The 19,221-nt window shown below is 42.1% G+C and overlaps 1 protein-coding gene across 7 annotated transcripts in view; it reads left to right on the forward strand.

Moving 5' to 3' along the window:
* Positions 1-13,647, forward strand: part of ADGRB3 (adhesion G protein-coupled receptor B3) — a 1,879,974-nt gene extending 1,866,327 nt beyond the window's left edge. For 5 of the 7 annotated variants that reach the window (XM_069606193.1, XM_069606199.1, XM_069606200.1 and 2 more), the window contains 2 exons: positions 4,108-4,212; positions 12,836-13,647. In XM_069606193.1, the coding sequence (XP_069462294.1) occupies positions 4,108-4,212; positions 12,836-13,024 (294 nt within the window). In that variant the 3' untranslated portion in view covers positions 13,025-13,647. The remainder of the gene's footprint in view (positions 1-4,107; positions 4,213-12,835) is intronic. The other 2 variants (XM_069606196.1, XM_069606198.1) reach the window with 1 other exon arrangement.
* Positions 13,648-19,221: the final 5,574 nt, after the last annotated feature.

Genomic DNA, 19,221 nt, shown 5'->3' on the forward strand with positions numbered 1-19,221 from the left:
CAACAATTTGAAAATTGTCTTTGTCTATTTGCTCTACCAGAAACGCCAATAAAATCTCATTTGCCAAATGTTACCTCTGCTTACTCAATTGTAATCAAGGTAATGGAAAGTGCCTCTGTGGGCTTTGATTGTTGTAGACAGTAAAAAGCTCTTTGCAAACATCTGCTTAGGCATCCATCTCAAAAGGAGATGCATTAGCGTTTCTGAAATGCTATGATGAGAAGGGACTGTCTGAGTCTGCTCAGCAATTAAGCCTCTTGTATACGCTCATATAATAATTTTGTTTTAATAGGAGTCACAGTTATGTTAATATGTGAAACAGTATTTGCAACAATCGAAGGCGTGGAAGATATTTTAAGTTGAATATCTAGACAACCAGAGCTTTGCAAACTGGTGTAGTGTTTTGGTGAAATTAGTGTCATCTCTTAGTAAAATTAGTGTCATGTAGTTATTTTTGGGAAAAAGGGCAATTTAACAAGTTACTTTAAGTGATTTAGGACTAGACATGAATCATTTTGTTGTTTTGTTTGGCTTATAATTTACAGGTAGTGGAGCAGTAGAAAAGCAACTCTTTTTGAGAAAATGTAGCTACTTAAAATGTGAATGGGATTTGGTATATCTGATCACTGTACCTTTAGATGGGACAGTGCCTGACAACCCCAGCGTGATCACGTAATTGACAGAAGTCAGCAGATCCTATACCAGGAGATTCATTCGCTCTCCAGAAAGAGACGAGGAATGTGGATTCAAGTTGTGAAATGAAATATTGTGTTGAATGTCAATGCTTCAGCTCTGCCTGGGGGAATTCTAAAGGTGGATAGGGCGCACTTTCCAGGGCCCACCTTGCAACGCTTATGCAAAGCACACGCGCTTCCTTCATTTCTTTTCTATTTCAACCGTTAGAAACCGGGGTTGAATCCCTGTTGTGATTCTGAGATTTGCATGCTGCAAATTGTGGAATCAGAGTACAATGTGCACCTGCATTCTGCAGCACCAGCCGTTTTCTATCGTCTCCTTAGCAACTGCACAACTGTAAATTGTCTTACTTTAGTCAGTCATATCAGTTTCCATAAAACCGTGGATAACCCTTCAGATGCAAAAAGCTGTTCACTGTATCAATCACCTTCACGCCCAGGTGCAGACTAGCTTTTAGGGCAACAGGGAAGCGCCCGCAGCGCAGGCCCAATGTGCTAGTGTGGGCCAGCATCTTTTGGTCCAAGTGGGCCAATTTGATTAGTTACTTTACTGTGCAGCAAGTAGTTTTCAACAGTGTAAATGGACAAATATTCTTGGAAATTCAAAGTTTGCAGCACATTTGACCAAAAAACTGCCCCTTGGGTACCAGTAAAACAGTCTGTCGCAAATGGTGTGAACTGCCATTTTCAACTGTCAGACACTTTTTCATTGGTGCCAAGCCTGTGCCTATTCACGTAAGTCTAGCTGCCCAAACCTAGGTAGGTGTCCGCCCCGTGTGATAAACAAATTGACCATGAACTTACTAAGTAAATCGTATATGTAAATTATTTTTGGAATTACAGCAGTGCTATGTCCTTATTATTGATATTAATGGCAATGGATTACAGCTGTACCTAAAATAAAATCCATATTTGCACCAACGTAGTAAGTATATCCCGTAAAACATGTACACGTTGAAGGCATATTGTTTGATAACAGCAGTGAAATTGTTAGTATTTAATTAATAATATTACGTTAGGTATTGATGCTATTATAGGACTAAGAACCAGGACAGATTCATTGAAATGCACTGTATAAAATGCAACTTCATTATTGTTTTATTATTATTATTATTATTATTATTATTATTATTATTATTATTATTATTATTATTATTAACACGGATTAACTATCTATTTTTAATTTAAACACCATTCCTGATATAGATACTGATATCTATATGAGCACTAATATCACATTATTTTTGATCAGCTGAAATGAATTTCCTACAATATTCAGACAATGCTACACATTAATGTTAATTTTCTCCTCAATTAATGTGTGTGTGGTTTAGAATAAATCAAAGGGAACAAGCGTGTGTGTGGTGCAGAGATTCAGGAGAGAGGTTTAGACATTGAGAGAAGTAAGAGGTTGAGGCGGGAACAGGTAGATTTATTTATCACGTCTTGCTTTATTATATAGAACAATAAACACTGACAAAAGTCACCTTGACCATCCATGACCGGAAGTGCTTCTGCTGCTTGCTGGTGCTCTCTGAAATATTGGAAGGGTATTTGGCCTGACCATATGTGGATGTCTCTTCATCTTCATTTCATTATGAGCAGAGATATATAGGAATCCGAGTGCTACATTTCAGTTTCATTGAAAGTGACACTGCCATAGCTCCCAGCTCCAGCACTAGATAAAATTAAATCCTGCCGTGACTTTTTGTGTGCGGTCTAGGTCAAGACAAAGTCAGACTTGGTTAGGCAGCTAAACATCCTCTGACCCCGATGATGCAGGTGGCGAACATGGCTCATTTTAAATTCACCAGCGAGGTTACACTTAAATGCAATTTGATACAGTATTGTTGCTAACAGCATTGTTACAATCGGAAATGGCAAGAAAATAATGCATGCAAATGAGACACAATACGTAAGATTGAATGGTCAGAAAAGGAAAGAGTAAAAAAAAGAGCATGTATAGCGGGACTTTTAAAGTCAACAAAACCAAAAGGTTATAAGGAGGGGATTAATGGATATGGTTGCAGCCCCTATTTATGGTGCATAGGAGCCCAGGAGTCAGGTATCACCATGTCTGTCCAAGCCCTGGATATAGCTTTCAGGGACAGCCATCTCAGGGAGTCCTCCATTTTGTAACTCCTCATGCTCTGCTATGCCGTTGGTTATTAAGGGTTGACTGTAGTCCCAGAGATGATGCAACAGGGGCCAGGTAGCTGGCCCAACAATTCCAAAAGCAAGTTGCCCCAATATAGGCAACATTTTCAGGAGCGTTCAGATTAGTGACACATCTCTCAAAAAATTGCCTAAAATGAGCAAAAGGGAAAACTGGGAGTTAAGAATGGACAATGATACACCACTTTATTTGCAGGGAAACTAGCTCCAACCCATGTTCCTCAGGTCACAGGCTGCAGTTCCCACATCTTAAAGGGGCATTCGTGGTTCATGTCATAGTTATTTTCCAGGATAAAGCAAATATTTGTTGTGAGGTCGATGAAAGCGAAGTCTGTTGAGGAATATTGCATGAAGTGCTTTAAAATAATTTGATCTCATTAACATTACTACTACAAGTTGTTTTATTTTGAATTTTTGTAATCAGTCAAATTTCAATTAACTGATTTGAAAATGCAGGGTAGGAGGTACAGAGTAGGTTAGCAGAAAAATATTGTAGCTAATCACAATCATGGTGAGTCACAAAATCTGTGGGGATAAGAACTGAGGGATAAAGGACTGTAACAAACTGTGTTTACATATCAAGACACAGTTACCCGCCTTCTGAACGAATCCGCAGAGGGGCAGATTTGAAGATCGGGTTACTGTTCCATGTATGGATTCTGCCAGTGTGACAGCATCCCAGAGGGGTTGGGGAAAACGCTGTGTTATTGTGCGGACCATGCGTCTGTGGAAGAAGAGACAGACCAGTCCAGCATGGCCGTAGTATTCACCAATGTTCTTGTTGTTACCATTTTTACTGTTGATGGCCCTTCTTGAATGAATTTTCATGTTGTGGAGAGCGTTGCTGCCATTACGTTCTCCATCAAGTCAAGCTATTTCATGGTTCCTGATAATGAGCTACTGGTGTTCACACATTTCATCAAAGCCATTTCTGTATCCCTCTTCGCATCTATAAATGGTAAAGATGTTTAAAAAAGGACACACATGACCATGATAATAGTGAACATATCAACAACAGAGATGTAACTTGCAATTTAATGCAAAGGTGGCGTGTTGGCCTTTATATCCAATAAAAGTGACTGTCAATGTTCAATTATCGAGTTCAATTGCACCTGACTGGGAAGAGAATGTGAACCTGCCAAATAACAGGGATGCTTTTGTCTGCGGGTTGGGGGGAGTTATGGAGACAAATACCACATTCATTTCTAAAACCTGCCAATTATGTTTCATTTAACAGAAGGTCATGCATACAAGGAAGAGGCACATGGAGCTGTTCCAAGAACTAAATCAGAAATTCCAGACGTTGGACAGATTTCGGGATATACCAAATACAGGAAGTATGGTACGTATACGGGGATCGACTTGCGCCGTTCATTTCACCCGTTCAGGTGCATGCACACCAGGAAGACAGAGATTTAAATCAAAGGTTGGCAATCAGGTTAATGCTAGATATTTGCAGAAGTAAAACACAGAAAGAAAACCATCTGTTCCAAAAAGAAAACCACTCGTATCTAGAGAATACCCCTGGGCATGCTACTATGGGAGGTACCGCCCAATGAGAGCGTTAAACCTAAAGCCACCTACTTTCATAACAGTGGCTCACTGCTGCCTGCCTTGTCAGGATCTGAAATAACAAACTTGAATATCAATATTACCTATATCAGTAAAACCACATCCCTGAAAAATGTGCTGGAAGGATAGCTCAGGGGCAACACGTTTGTGTTGGAAACAAGGCAACGGGGAGCAACACAGGTTCGAATCCCATTCCTGGGCTTAGAGACAGGTCTCCGGTTTGATTAAAAGATTAAGTAATTCATTAAACTCTGTAGTGAAACCTGAAAATTCATATGCTGGCTTTTGTCCGTAATCATTCAGAGGTAGGATAGATATGGGTTTAGAGGTCTGCTACACTAGAAAACCCAGTGGTAATGGCAAGCGCAAACACACTATTGACTTCCTACAATTGTCCCCTGTCCACTGCTTAGTGCCAGAAGTGAGGTTAAGTAAATAAAACATGTATTAATTGTAAACAATACTATAACAAATGCCCAGAGCAATACAATCAATAAATAGCAGCTAATAAAATCCATGCATTACAAATTAAAAATATATACATCAGGTTTATAATAATATAGTAAACTAAGCGGGACTTTGGGTGATCAAAATGTGCTGGGTAATGGAAGCAATATAAGAAGTCATTGAAAATGAGTCTATGTCCTGAGTTACCCTTTTCAGATGAGACAACATGGCGATCTCGATGAATTCCCGAAGTCGATGAGCCACCATACCTTGTGCCTGCGGCAGGGCTCAGCAGGAGATATCAGTGCAGAACAGATTCTTCAAGGAGCCTGCTTTTAATGTACTGTAGCATGATACTTTCAAGTGGATACTTTAGGTCAGGGGTGTCGAACTCCAGGCCTTGGGGTCCACAAACCTGATGGGTTCTCAGGATATTCCAGAATGAATATTCATGCAATAAATGTGCATACATTTAGAATCATTGTATGCAAATTTACCTCAATAACATTAACAATGGATGGCCACAAAATGCAACATGTTTCTGGCCCTCGAGTCCTAGGTTTGGGCAACCAGGCTTTAAGTCAACTTCTCTACCTTGACACTCCATCACTGGTGTAGAAAATGTTCAGTGAAGGAAGCTAAGGGGCTTCTGGTTGAATTGTGTCTTAAAGGGATAGCAATGGAGTAAAATACCACCTCATTGGCAGCATTCCCGGGAATCCACCCAATTCAGCGTTAGGACCAGGCCAAGTGGTATTGCTAGAATACCATCAGTGGTGCAGCAGAAATACTGCTTGCTTTAATTTTTTGGTAGAAATTGACAAGCTAAATCATTCATACCACTGCTGTACATGTTTAAAATGTCCAAAAAGATAGATACAGACCCTTTTATGCATTACATGGCTACAGCGATGTGAGGGGGACATCAGACCTTTCGACCCCTTAATGGACAATCTTTTGTCATTGTTTTCAAGGCAGGCACTTTTGCTTCCTTTCTGTAAAATGAAAAATGTTAGAAATACTTTTGAGGCCAATTTACAGTTGTCACCTGCACCAACAGGTGGTGGTCACAATTGGCAGATTTACACCAACAGATCCGTTTTCATATTTATCTTTGTACTGGGTGTCCAGTACAAATTGCAGTATTTAGCAGATACTGCCATGAATACATTTACTGCCCAACTCCTAATGACCCCCTCAATGCATCATGTCATTGTCCTTTTTATTAAGGATGCACCTTTCAGCTACTGCAGTATGTTCAATGTGCTGAAATTGCAAACAGGGGTATGTTTGTAATAATGGAGGAACTAACATAGAGTGTGCACTTGAGTAGCTGATCCGTGAGTGATATCTAGAATGCATTCACACCCATACTCTGGATGTTAGCAATGCTGTTCTCACGATGAAGTCAGTGTGCCCACGCTCAGTGGGATTTAGAATCTGATGAAGCCTGTTCTATGGTGGAGAAACGAGTAGGACGAACTCCGCCAAGTTTCCAGTTTGGGTGCAACATTCCCACAAGACACCGCATGCACATTGCTCCAGTGAATATTCCACTCCACTTCACACTTTCATCCAGATGTTGTCAGCCTGGCGCAACTATGAAAGCAATGTGGTTAAAAAATGTTAACATTTTTTTTAAAGCCTCTGGGACATATAATGTGATGCACTACATGTATTAGCACATCTGCGCAATCCTTCATGGTCAGCCATAACCTAGCAGCCTGACCACTGCAAGTTACAAGCAGTCCTTCCCAGGGTGGGGGTTAAGACTAATGTGGCACGTGTTGAGGTGTTGCATCAAGTCACCACCTTTTGGATAAAGAGTGTTGGCCAATGATGCATGGCTACTACAAGGCCATAGAAGTGCAAAAAAGGGTCTGATATTGGGCTCAATACACAGTGCAATGACTCAGGTAAGTCATACCTTTCTACTCTAACACACCAGCCAATAAATAGGATTGGGTTTGTTTACCTATAACGTTATTATACTTCTCTGCCAATTGGGTGTCATAGCTGGTTGTAAAAGGTTGGAAAGTATCTCACAATGGAGAATTTGGCGTCAAATATCCAACCCAGTTGAACAACCACCATACACGTTAGCCCTACATGGGGGAAGTAAAATAAGGGGAATGACAAAAAGGTGAAAAATCATTCACTCTTCAAGAACCTCACAAGAAAAATGCGTGTGGTTTAGTTAACATCAGTGGAGGTAGAGGCTATCGCACCCCAACAATCCAAAACACAGTTTAACAGAACAGTAATGCGTATCAGATCTCTTCCAAAACCACCAGATTTATATTAAGGGACACGTCTTTTTTCCTTCATAGAGAAGAGCTTTGAACCCTTATCCTAACTGAGCACATCCCACCAATTTTTTGCTTTCCTTCCCAATATCAAGTACCTTCATGATAGAGTGGAAGTAGCGAATGCTGCAGCTAATACGTTCCCAAAGGCATCAATCAGAAAGCCAACTTCCACTCAACTCTGTGAACAGGCCAACATGAGGGTCAAAAACTCACTGGGGATTTCCACGGTATTTCCTCCATTTGAAAATGACAGCATGATCTCAAAAAAGAGATGTTCTCATGAAGAAGGAGAATGTGCAATATATCTATGGTGGACCAGCAAGGGCATGCAGAATCATGTCCATGTGTGCTAGCTTAAGCGAGTGCAAGCTTATGGGAGATAAAACAATGAGAACTTGGAAGGAACCTTGTTTATCTTATGGACCCTTCCACACAAACAGACAAGTTCACAAAATCTAAAAACTAATTGAATAGGAGGTAATTTACTCAAACTACCATTTAATAGGGACCTTGCTAAAGTTTGCTGAATCAAAAATACTTACATAAATAAAAAACATTAATGTGTAATAAGTGATGGGGTTTGTGCCCCTTTCCTCTGAAATCATTCCATATTGTGAACTGGGGAGGTTGTTTGTTTGTCTGTTGGCTGTCCTCCAGTAGACCATTAATTAAGCTTTCACCAAACGCAAAGGAAATTCCTCATCCTCTTACCAGCGCTCCATTATACACTTAAATGTGGGTCTTAGATCATGAAACAGATTCTGCGATCATGTTTCATCCGTTAAAAACACAGTGACGTTGTTGGTGCGTGTTTGTTGTTAGGAAAACATACAAACATCCAAATATATTAAAATATGGAATCGACAACTCTTTATTAAGGTCACCCTTGCCCCATGATTGCAGTCTGGGTCTTCATCCTGCCTACTTTAGTATATTTTCCCTCATGTGTAAATCTTCTGGGACTAAATGTAGAAACGTACACAACATCCTACAGCTGCAAAAAAAACAACCCATGACAAGGTAAACGGTTGCATGTTATTGCGCTGAGCCCTCACCAGTCATACACTCCGGAATGAGTGGTGTGTCCCTGCTGTGCTGTCCTTGGCATCTCTGAACTATGCAGACACATCACTCCCCAGAGAAATCGACACATCCTTCATCCATAGCTGGCTCCAAGTTTTAATTGTTTCAGCCGGGCGGTGGCGCCATCATCTCGGGAGGTGGAGCCATCATCTCGGGCAGTGGAGCCATCATCTCGCTGTGTGAGTCTGATTATTAATGGCAGCGTAGGAAAGGTGTTTACTGTTAATGAAAAATGATCTGTAGCACGCAGGATTCAAATCTACAGCCCTTTAATCAATGCACCAAAGCGACCCACTGAAAAATGACCCTGTGTAGAAAAATACAAATCATGGTCCTTATCCATGGATGCACTTTTTACAGAATGTCGGAAGAGACCGTGGGCCTGATTTACAAACATGTTTTAACATGAGAAGGTCCCATTGACAAAGAACATTGCAAATCAGGCACTGAGTGTTGTAAGGTGAAAGCAATTATGTTAATGTAGGTTTCGTAGTCATGACCTGTGAGACCACATACACCAATTATAATGGAAAAACAAGTCTAGGACTCACTTCCTCTGAATTAATGGGGGCCGCAATTGTACGCATCCAAACCGCAGACATGCGGCAATGCACGGCATTCCAAATGCTTGTCAATAACCTTTATAAGCAAGAAGCCACTGAACTAGGAAGTAACACTCCTAAAACTAAGGGGTCTCAAAAATGTGTCTCCACTTACATATGCCCACGGCACACTGAAGCTCAGAAAGAACCTCCATGTTGTGGCTCTGGCAGATCCACAAACATGAATATGCCTATGTAACTGCTGATGGCAGCCAGACTCACTCATTTAAAACAGTGTGCTAACAGGATAAGGGTACAGGGTGCTGCCCAGCACTGGTATCTTTGCAAGCATATCCTGGAATCCCAAAAGGCTCCAGCAACGGTGGCAGTCCCTGCTCTCATTCCTCGGTGCCTAATCACTTCTGTCGGAACCTAGGAGCACGGAAATGTGCACTGCTGTCAGGATGTCTTTCCTCCCCCTGGCAGAAGCTGTGTGGCCAAAATAGAAAGGTTTGTGGGTTGCACGAGCATTTCTATTCGTTGTTCACATTTCCACCTTCCAAATGCAGGTGGGATTGGAGAAACGGAATGTTCAGGCCTATCACTGCATGTGCACTCACTGACCTCACATGGGTAGGTGGAAGACCTTACTCCCTGACCTCATGGTGACAGTGGTGGAGTGAATAAATAGCTTTTAGGAATGTCCTCAACACTTACTTCGGTATGGGCCAGCTGACTGTGGTCCCTTCCTACCTACAATGTGCATATCCCTGTTGTGAATCAGTATCTTGCAAAGTGAAAACTAGGCATGCAAAGGCAGAATATCTGCAATCCCAACGCATTCCGCTCCAGAGTTGCTTGTGCATTGGACACTATTGAATTTTTTGGAATTAAATCAAATGTGGGCACCCATGTGGAACACCGATAGGCTGATGTTTTCCCATTTCAATTTTTGGGTTAGGTATTGTTTGGATCAAAGCTCTTTCAATGTAGTCTCTCACACCAATATAGCTCAAAAGATCGAATCATACAGACTTGTTGTTTTGCTTTGGGCATCATGCATTTGCCTTAATAAGCAACGCGCAGTTTTGGGTGATCTGCTCAGGAGAGGATATGTCTACTTTCCTGAAAACATCAAATATTTGATAGATTAATATTACGTTACTTGTGATAGAAACAACCCTGGTTTGATCTAAAATCTTGACTGAACTATCAATGGAATGAACTTCCTTAATGTCAATGATGCAGATTTTGTCTGCCGCAGATGAGTTACTGGACCTGAGTTGAAAAGATCGAAAAACAAACTGCATAGTTGCCTGTAGTGTCCCCATTGGTGGGACCAGACTTACATCCTATTGCATATTCCTCACATGACATGGTTCAAATGGCTAGAATGTGAGTGTAGTCCCTCCTGAGTAGACACCATCAAACAGAACAGGTTCTTTTGACTTGTTCATTTTCATTGGAGGGACTCTTATAATTTTAGCAAATAACTCTTGTAGAATATAGAAGGATTTCAGCTGTCTAAGCAGGCCCAATTTTCAAAGTCAATATTTAACCTCACCAAAATTCAAGAACCAACCATTCACAATCGGTGTTATTGAATATTGAAAAAATACCGATTCTCTTCAAACTTTGAACCTGGGGTTTTTGGAAAGAATATGTTGGTGAGGATTGTTTCCTAGATTATTTCTAGATTATTGAAAATACGTTTCCAGGCAAACTATGGATTACAACGGTGATATCAATTGATACAAAAAAGGAATAATTAATGTGGGGATCAATATGAATCAAAGAAAGTTTGAGTGGAGTTGCAGGAGCTTTGCACTGGTGCAAATGCAATTAGCAAAAGGGCACAATTACCCCTAGTACAAAGAAAACATATCCTTTCAATGCATGTTTGCACCAGGGCACTATTTGTCCTAGTCGCAAATCATTGTGTCAGACAAAACAAATTCACCCACGAGGCTCCATTGGAAGCCCCTCTTCAATTTCCTTAGCAGGATATGTGGGTGGCTGCACAGGGAAACAGTGAGGTGTGGAGGCTATGAGGCAGCATTAAGCGGAGCGGCTGGTAGGCGGGGCTGAGGGGGCTGTGTTGCAGTGGCAGCATGAGAGCTCTTAGCTTGGGCAGGCAGAAGGCTAGGCATGCACAACTCACAGCTTGCTCTGCAACCAAGTCTGGGTGGTCAGATTCAGCCTGGGTTTGGAGCAACCGGCTTGTGGAGGGCTCTCATGGCGTCCTGATGCCTTGTATTTGGTGATTACTGTGCTGTACACGCCTCACTACCATGCCATACTACCTTATGTGTATTCTCTAATGAGTAAGAGGTTTTTAATTATTCCAATAGCTAATGAGAAATCCGCCATGGGATCTTATTTGGTAAGCAGTCAAGGAAATCTGCAGAGCTGCCGACTCTTTGAAATACTGCAGTGTTATTTCTCTCAACATGTTAAGAAAATATATCCTCAGGTACATTATCCGGGACAGAAAAGCCTCTGAGCGCGAGCATTAGTATTTAGGAAGCAAGATTAGGGAAACGTCAGAGACAATGCACTGCATAACTCTCATGATTAGGACTGCAAACTGACAGACTAGATGTGCTCTGCTGCCACTAAATGACATCAGATTTAAATTCTGTATAGTCCAGTCGCTAAAACGGTATTATTCATCAGCCATCAGGAGGATTTATTTTGGTTGGTCTGAAACGTAAGTGATGTTTCTCATTTCTCGGATAATCAGTTTCTCGCTTTCACCAAAGGATTCATGGCGGGTCTCTTGTGCAGTGCTGGAATAGACATCTAACTTAAAACCATTTATGCAAACTCATATTTATGGAATTCAGGACCAACAACTTCAGGCAGAATAAGGAATGAAAATGTGACTCTGAACTTTCTAAAATTCTCTGAAACAAGATCATACACGAGGCTTGCAATTCACACAGCTGATCTATAGGGATAGTGTGGGAGGAGAGTCCACAATAATAGGGGAATAGGGGAAGCCGGGAAAAGGGGACTCAAAGATACAGGATTAAATAATTGGCCGAAAATAAAGCATGCAAACACTTTGAGGAAAAACTAGAAAAAACATTATGAAAAGCGGAAGCATGTTGAGGAATGCCAAAATTGTCAAAAGATCAGTGGCGAAGTGTGCACAAAGAAGTCGTGAAGCTGTGTTCCTTGTTTGTCTGCCCCCGATTCCCAGAAACCCCATCTCCCCACCCCCTCCAAGGCTCAATCCAAACCCCCAAACAAATGCACCTGCTGTTTAAGGGAATGTTCTGCAAGTTTCAACTTCTTTCTACACTTTTATTTTAAAATGAACGGAACGTTTTCTTTTAAAAATAAAAGCATAGGAACAGTAAAAAGCATCCACTTCAACCACTGCAAAAGATACATCAAAATAGAGACAAATCACATTTTGATTGAGCGAGCAAAAGAGGACCACCCTTGCCTTTTCCCAAGGCTTGGAACATCTTTTGTTTAAAAATCCCAGATAATAGCTCAACCTAATTGCATGCAATGGGCGGCAACAATACAAAACACTCCAGCACTCCCTGCCCCCTGCTGAGGTTGTTTGGATGTTTTGAAAGCACAAGCCTGCAGCATTCGTCACTTCACCCAAAGAGAGAGGTCAGCTGAATTCTGGAAGTGGGATATATTTCCTCCCTGCCCTGCCCCTCTCTCTCCCTCCTGGGATTAGGAAACCCATTATACATGCTTTAATGGATTTTGTAGCCCTGCCCCTGATGATACAGTAAATTGGTGATTAGGAAGTGCTGTTTCCGAATCTGATGATTCAGCACAGGGCAGGCAAGGCCAGTCAGCGACAGAGGCAAGATGGAAACCTCCATTACAATAATGCTTGCAGCCACGGACAAGCTATTAAGAGCAGACAGCGCTGAGCGATCACAACATAGACCCATTTCCTGTAGCAAAACAAAAATAAACCAGTCATTTTTTTTTTTTTGTCAATGTAAAATGAAACGCCATTTTGTTTCTGTATTCACAGGATAATCCAGCATTGAACAAGAACCCCTGGGACAGTTTCAAAAACACAAGTGACTACCAACATTACACCACAATAAATGTGTTAGACTCAGAGGCAAAAGACGCTTTAGAACTAAGACCCTCGGAATGGGAGAAGTGCCTCAACCTGCCTCTAGATGTGCAAGAAGGGGACTTTCAGACGGAAGTGTAACCCAAGCACTGCGCGGTCTGGAGCGGAAACACAGAACACGTCATTGCACTGACACGCGTCCGAGACTCTGTAAGCCTGACATTCATAACTGGACAATGGCAGCTACCGTAATGTCAAGAGCTTCATGTGCCAAATGTCAGTGGTTTCTTTTCGTCCTTTCTCACTAGCCAACCTAGTGGGAAGCCAGGTGTACAATTCTTACCATCATGTGTTGTAATTACCCGTGGAATGGATTTGTAAGGTAATCTTTATAGATAAACCTCAAAGCAACAGTTCATGTTGTGACCGCTTCACCAGGTCTAGTTTTCAGAAAACTTCACCGTGGAGCACAATGTATATATTTATGCAGTTTTTAAAGTTTATAACAGTCTGTTTGGCCATTACTACACTTTTTACTTTATAATATAAAACAAATCAGAGTTTTTGTCATTAAATGAATGTTTGTTGAGCTACATTCTTCATTGCTTTAAATGCAATAAAGTAATAATCTCACTTTTATATGAATAATATATTTCACATCTTTATTATTGCAGTTTTCTCTGGAAAGCTCAGAGTAGCTCTCCCTGCTGCAGCTGTATAAAATATTTAAAATGTTGTATGGTGTAAATAAACTTTTGTCTACATTTGAGTTGTATGGCTAAATTATTCCCAAGATCTGAGGCTTCAGGATTTGCATATACCCGCTGAAGGAGGAGACGAACGTTTTGCATGTAGTAAATAGGCCCTCTCTGCTGTAATTGTCTCTGCATGACCCTGAAGAAGGCTCTTATTATTTCAGTGTAATGTCGACTTGATGCAGCAGCTCCACAGGCTCTGCATCACTGCTCTTGGAGAAAACAACATTCCACATAGTTAAGCATTGTCATGTTCTGTCAAAGAGTTTTTTTTTTTTTTTAGTGCATTGTATGCATCTGTTCAACACAAACGAGATGGCGGAGAATGGCAGGCAAAACGCGCTGAGGTAGGTGTGTAGCATGCTGGGAACTGGAGCGTGCAACCCGTTATGTAAGAAATGCGTCAGAAAAAGTGAAGCAATTGTTTAATACTGTGTAGTTGTTGACAAGTAATGCACCAAACAAATTGATGTTCTTGTGGAGTAACTAAGGTCGCGAAACATAACTGAGGGCTTTTGAATGTTCATGTGATGTGCACACTAGCACTAAAATGAGGTTCCCACCAAGGACTAACTTGTATTGAAGAGCTGCTGCTCGTACATAGGCTTTGTTGTGTTGTGTTTAAGAAATTTGTATTCCAATATTAAAACCACACGTAATATAATTAAAAAATGAATTCTGGAAAATACTTCAATACAATTAAGTCATAAAGTCTAAAGAAAAAAAAGTGAAATGTGCTCATGTAATGCATTCCATTAAAGTCATAGGGCCTCATTAAACGGGAGGCGGTAAGGGTTTACCGGTACCGGTAAGGGCACCGGTACCGGTAAACCTTTACCGCCTTACTACGAGTTCCCTTTGCGGGACCCGACCTTAACGGCTGGTTTTACCAGCCGTTAAAGTAGGGTGCCGCAAAGGGACCTCGGTGCTAATTACGGTACCGCAATTTGCGGTACCGTAATTAGCTCCTTCTCCATTCCCATTATGCCCTACGGGGGCAAAAATGGGAATGGGGAAGTGCCTTGGTGAATGGGGATTTACCGCCCCTGCTCACCTTCGATTAGGGCGGTAATTCCGCCATCCACCAAGGCGGACACGGTTAAATACCGGCGGCAACCATGGCGCTAATAGCGCCATGGTTACCGCCTACCATGTAATGAGGCCCATCCTTCAACTAATAGAATGCAGATACAATTAATAAAGAAATGAAAACATATACACTGGCTTAAGTGTTTTCATGCTATAAATAATCTTTTAAAGATGTACCCCAAATAAGACGAAAAACTGCACAAAACAAACACAGAAGGAAAACCCACACACCTACAGCAAAGGTGGGAAATAACAGGACTTAATCAAGCAGTAGGTAGTCCAGTAAGAGTGAAGGTTGATTAAATAAAAAAATAATTAACAAACAGGTTCCATTTCTTCCCCCCAGCCTTTGTAATATAGCCTTCCAAAGGCACTAAAGATCACAGGACGAAGGATCGAGTTTAGAGCCAATAACGTGGACTGAATTACTAAGTAATCAAGAAATGGCTTGTTTCATTACATTTGAACACAAGGAAGCGATTGTTTGAGCCTTGGAATGCACTGTACATTTATTTATTTATTGTATTTATTGTACATTTGTATGGCTACTATACACTGGTGTGCAGGTGTGTCCATGCGCCACAAAACATGGTGTGGGTGGGGGGTTGGAGAATGGGAACAACAGAAGTAAAACAACAAAACGGTTATATTGGCCTTGTGACAATCCTGCCATGCAAGTGCATGAACAAGGTGGTACGTGCAGGGGGTGGAGGTAGGAGAGAAGTGCAGGAGAGGGAGGGGTGTCCCAAGGGTATGGCGAGCGAGTGCCAGGCAGGCCTAGGCGGTAAGTGCAAGGGGAGGCGTGTAAAGGGGGTGGGAAATACAGTGGGCAGGGAGGACCAGGATGACTGGTCCAGGTAAGGGAGCCCGAAGGCAAGTGCTGAGATGACTGCTACGGGCCGGCCGGGCACCTGTAAGACTCTGTAGGGGAAATACCCCAGTCGCAGCGGCAAAAGAGGAGGGTGAGTTACCATGGGAGGGGGCACAGGAAGATAGAGGAAAAATAAAGGTCTTGAGAAGTTTCCAGAACTTAAGAAGACCCAACTCAAGTCTGAGGGGTGAAGGGAGGCTGTTGCAGATTGAGGAAACAGGCAAGGAAAATGATCTACCTCCCACTCTCTGCTTCGAGAAGCGTTTGACCTGCAGAGAGTTGGAGCCAGAGGACCGAAGGACTCTGGCTGTGAGATATTTAGGGAAGGAAAGCTGGATGTAGAGAGGTTGCAGGGCCCTTACAGCCTTGTGGATGATTCAGAGGGTCTTGAATTTGATGCTTGCTGTCACGAGAGACAGTGGAAAGATTTCTGGGCTGGAGAGATGCAGTCCGTGGGCTTGAGGCCAATGATAAGCCTTACAGTCCTATTCTGGATTAGTTGAAGTGGGTGAAGGGAGGAAAGAGGAAGATTCAGGAAGAGGCTGTTGCAGTAGTCCAGCTTGGAGAGAACCAGTGCTCTGGAGACATTGAGCTTCTGGGGGTAGGTGAGGAAAGGGGGAATGCCCCTGAGGAGGTGCAGCTGAAAGTGGGACTTTTTGGAAAGGTCTCTGATATATGGGGAGTAAGAGGGAGAGGAGTCAAAGATGATCCCAAGTTTTATTTACCTCACTGGTGAAATGAAATGAAATTATATTTTATTTATATCACGCTCATACACAAGTGTTTCAGAGTGCGACCAGGCAAAGGGAGGGAAACAAAGGAGAACAAAAACAGCAATCTTACTAGGCACAGTGACTTTGAGAACGTGCAAGTGCATTGGAAAGAGAAAAGGGGAAAGTCCATGGAAGGGGGTAGAGGTGGAAAGTGCGGAACAGAAGAGAGGCAGAATAAATAATAATACGTAAGATAAATAAATAAATAAATAAATACATAAATACGGTGATAAACAGTGGTAGTGCAGCCAGCAAGTGGCAAATGATAGGTTAAGCAGATTGGGTATATCTGATAAGTTCAAAAGAAAAGTGGGTGGGATACTGTATGCTTACAGATACAGATCCAAGTGCAAGGGGTGAGTACAAGGTGGATGAGTGGAGGGGACCCAAGGAGACATGCCAGAGAGTGGGGAGAAAACAAGGGGCAGGCATCCCATGAGAAGGATCTCTGTCTTACTGATATTAAGGCAGAGATCATTGGCAGAGCACCATGCCTGAACAGCAGCCAGGCAGTCAGGTATGAGGGAAGAGGCAGAGGAGAGTGGGATGGCGGCATGAAAGAGAGCTGCGTGTCGTCTGCATAAGACTGGAAATGAGGGGGCAAAGGTGGAGATCAGGTGGGCCAGAGGGGCAAGTTATATGTTGAATAGCCATGGCGATAGGATAGAGCCCTGATGAATGGCACAGGTAGAAAGTGAGGTGGATGAGAGAAAGAGACCCATTTGAACTTGGGATGGTCTGTTAGAAAGAAAGGAGGTACGCCACATCAGTGCCCAGTCCGTGATGCCTAGGGTATCATGGAGACAGTTTATGAGGATGGAGTGTCTGACAGTGTCAAAGGCAGAAAAGAGATCAAGGAGGATCAGAACAGAGGGAGTGTTAGAATCCAGATTGGAGAGTAGGTCCTCACAGGTGTTCAGTAGAGCAGTCTCTGTGCCTCTGGATGACCTGAAACCGATCCCCCAAAAAATGTGCCAGTCACTTTCCTTTATTGAGCATTTTCTTAAAACAAATGTGCACAATGTTCAGAACACTGAAAGAAAAAGCATACTCAGACAGTAGTAATGTAAGCCAGAAATGAGTTGATGGATAGCACAATAGTCATGGTTGGGAAGATGCCTGATTTTACATATAACAGAGGCAGGACCGGAGGGTGATCATGACATGTGATGTGTTGTGGCGCTCTTGGCGATCTTTAATTAAAAGGAGGTTTCACTTCTGATCATTTAATATTGTGCAAGCAGGGGCTGTCCTCTGGTCCAAATTCTAGGCAAACAGTGCAAGATCATATATTATGTGCTTGTAAGCCTCAGTGCCATCTTGTGTTGTGTAAGTGGATGGTTTAAGGTAGAAGCACACTGATGTGCTAAAATTAACAACAATAAGCTGAAACATTTGAACAGCAGAAGGATTTGTACTGTAGACTCTCATGCCAGCTGTTCGTATGGAGAGACAGGGATCTTGGAATCTCAACCAGGCACTAGAGGCAGAGTTGAGCACCTTCTCTAAAGGCAGAAAGGAGAACCCGTAGGCCCTTTAAGCGAGGTAACGCTATATGGGATGGATGGGGATGCACATTTTACTCTTACACCAATAATAAGACCGACTCAGGAAGTTGGCAAATCTTTAGCTGTTATATTAACAATTATCTAAAACTGGGAGTACAACGAACATCAATGGACGTTCGCTTAAGTCTCTCATCGAGAACTCTCAAAGCATTTAATAAAAAACACAGTTATATAGTAAAAACTACTTGCGTTTCAGCATCTGTACAATTTAAAAATGGCTTGCATTTTCTTCAGTGCTCTCCGCATGTGCAATCTTCATTCCGCACAATCTTCATTCCGCTCAATTCTTCACTACGCCATCAGAGTCTATAAGGTCTATATACTCTCTTCATTGGCATATGTTCTGGGTGCATCATTTCTGCTTCATGTGACGTCACCAGTCTTTCCTTTCATTCATCTTCACAGTTCTTCCGGAACCTCCTTTTAAAGACTGTCATTTCTCTGCAGGTACATCACGTAGGGCTTTCTCAATGGATACCTTGTTTCGAGGAGTCTTTGCGGTATAGAGACTATTATTGCCGTTGTGATGTCTCAATTTCTGGCTTCCAACATATCAGCGAAATGGGGGCAGGACTTCCGGTAGATGCACTTGGCTCCTCCTCTACAGAGGGGTTGCATGAGAAACATATGTGGACGATGCTGCTATGGGTTACTTTGCTGAGGGTCAATAACTACATGGGTAAAGAAGCCAGCAGTTTAACAGTCTGAATCGTGTGGCAAGCCCAAATTAACCATTCAACATGCTGAGGTAAATTCAAATACCATTCAAAATGGGGTAATAAGCAGACCTGCTGTTACAGTGCTTAGAAGCTGGAGGAGTCTGGTATGGCGTGCTATACGAGAGCACACTATTGTGATGATTACACACAGTCTTCACTGAGTTTATGTAAGACAGATATAAACATATACAATGTTTGGAAGGTGGAAGCAGGCAGAGGTTACAGCAGTTTTTTTTATGATGGCAGACAAATAGGACTTTCAAACTGGTCCCCCAAATGTCCTAGCTAGGGGAATAGCAGATGTGGTAGCAAGAAAGTGGCATAGTACACGGAATGATTCCGGGGACAAGCAGGATGGGATACACATTGTTTCTTGTTTAATTCTATTACACAGTAGACAGATCATGGTCATATGACATTAACTGCAATACTTTCAGAGTTGAAAACAAAGATATGAGAGAAGAAATCACTACATGTGTCAATGCCAAGAGAAGAAAGGATTGTCCCATGTCAGGGGTTTTGGCATTTGCCACATGTAGTTCATGATTGTGGAATGGGAAAAG

The sequence above is a fragment of the Ambystoma mexicanum genome, chromosome 4p, assembly GCF_040938575.1.
Source record: "Ambystoma mexicanum isolate Mex_15411 chromosome 4p, UKY_AmexF1_1, whole genome shotgun sequence".
In the NCBI taxonomy this organism is placed as follows: Eukaryota; Metazoa; Chordata; class Amphibia; order Caudata; family Ambystomatidae; genus Ambystoma; species Ambystoma mexicanum.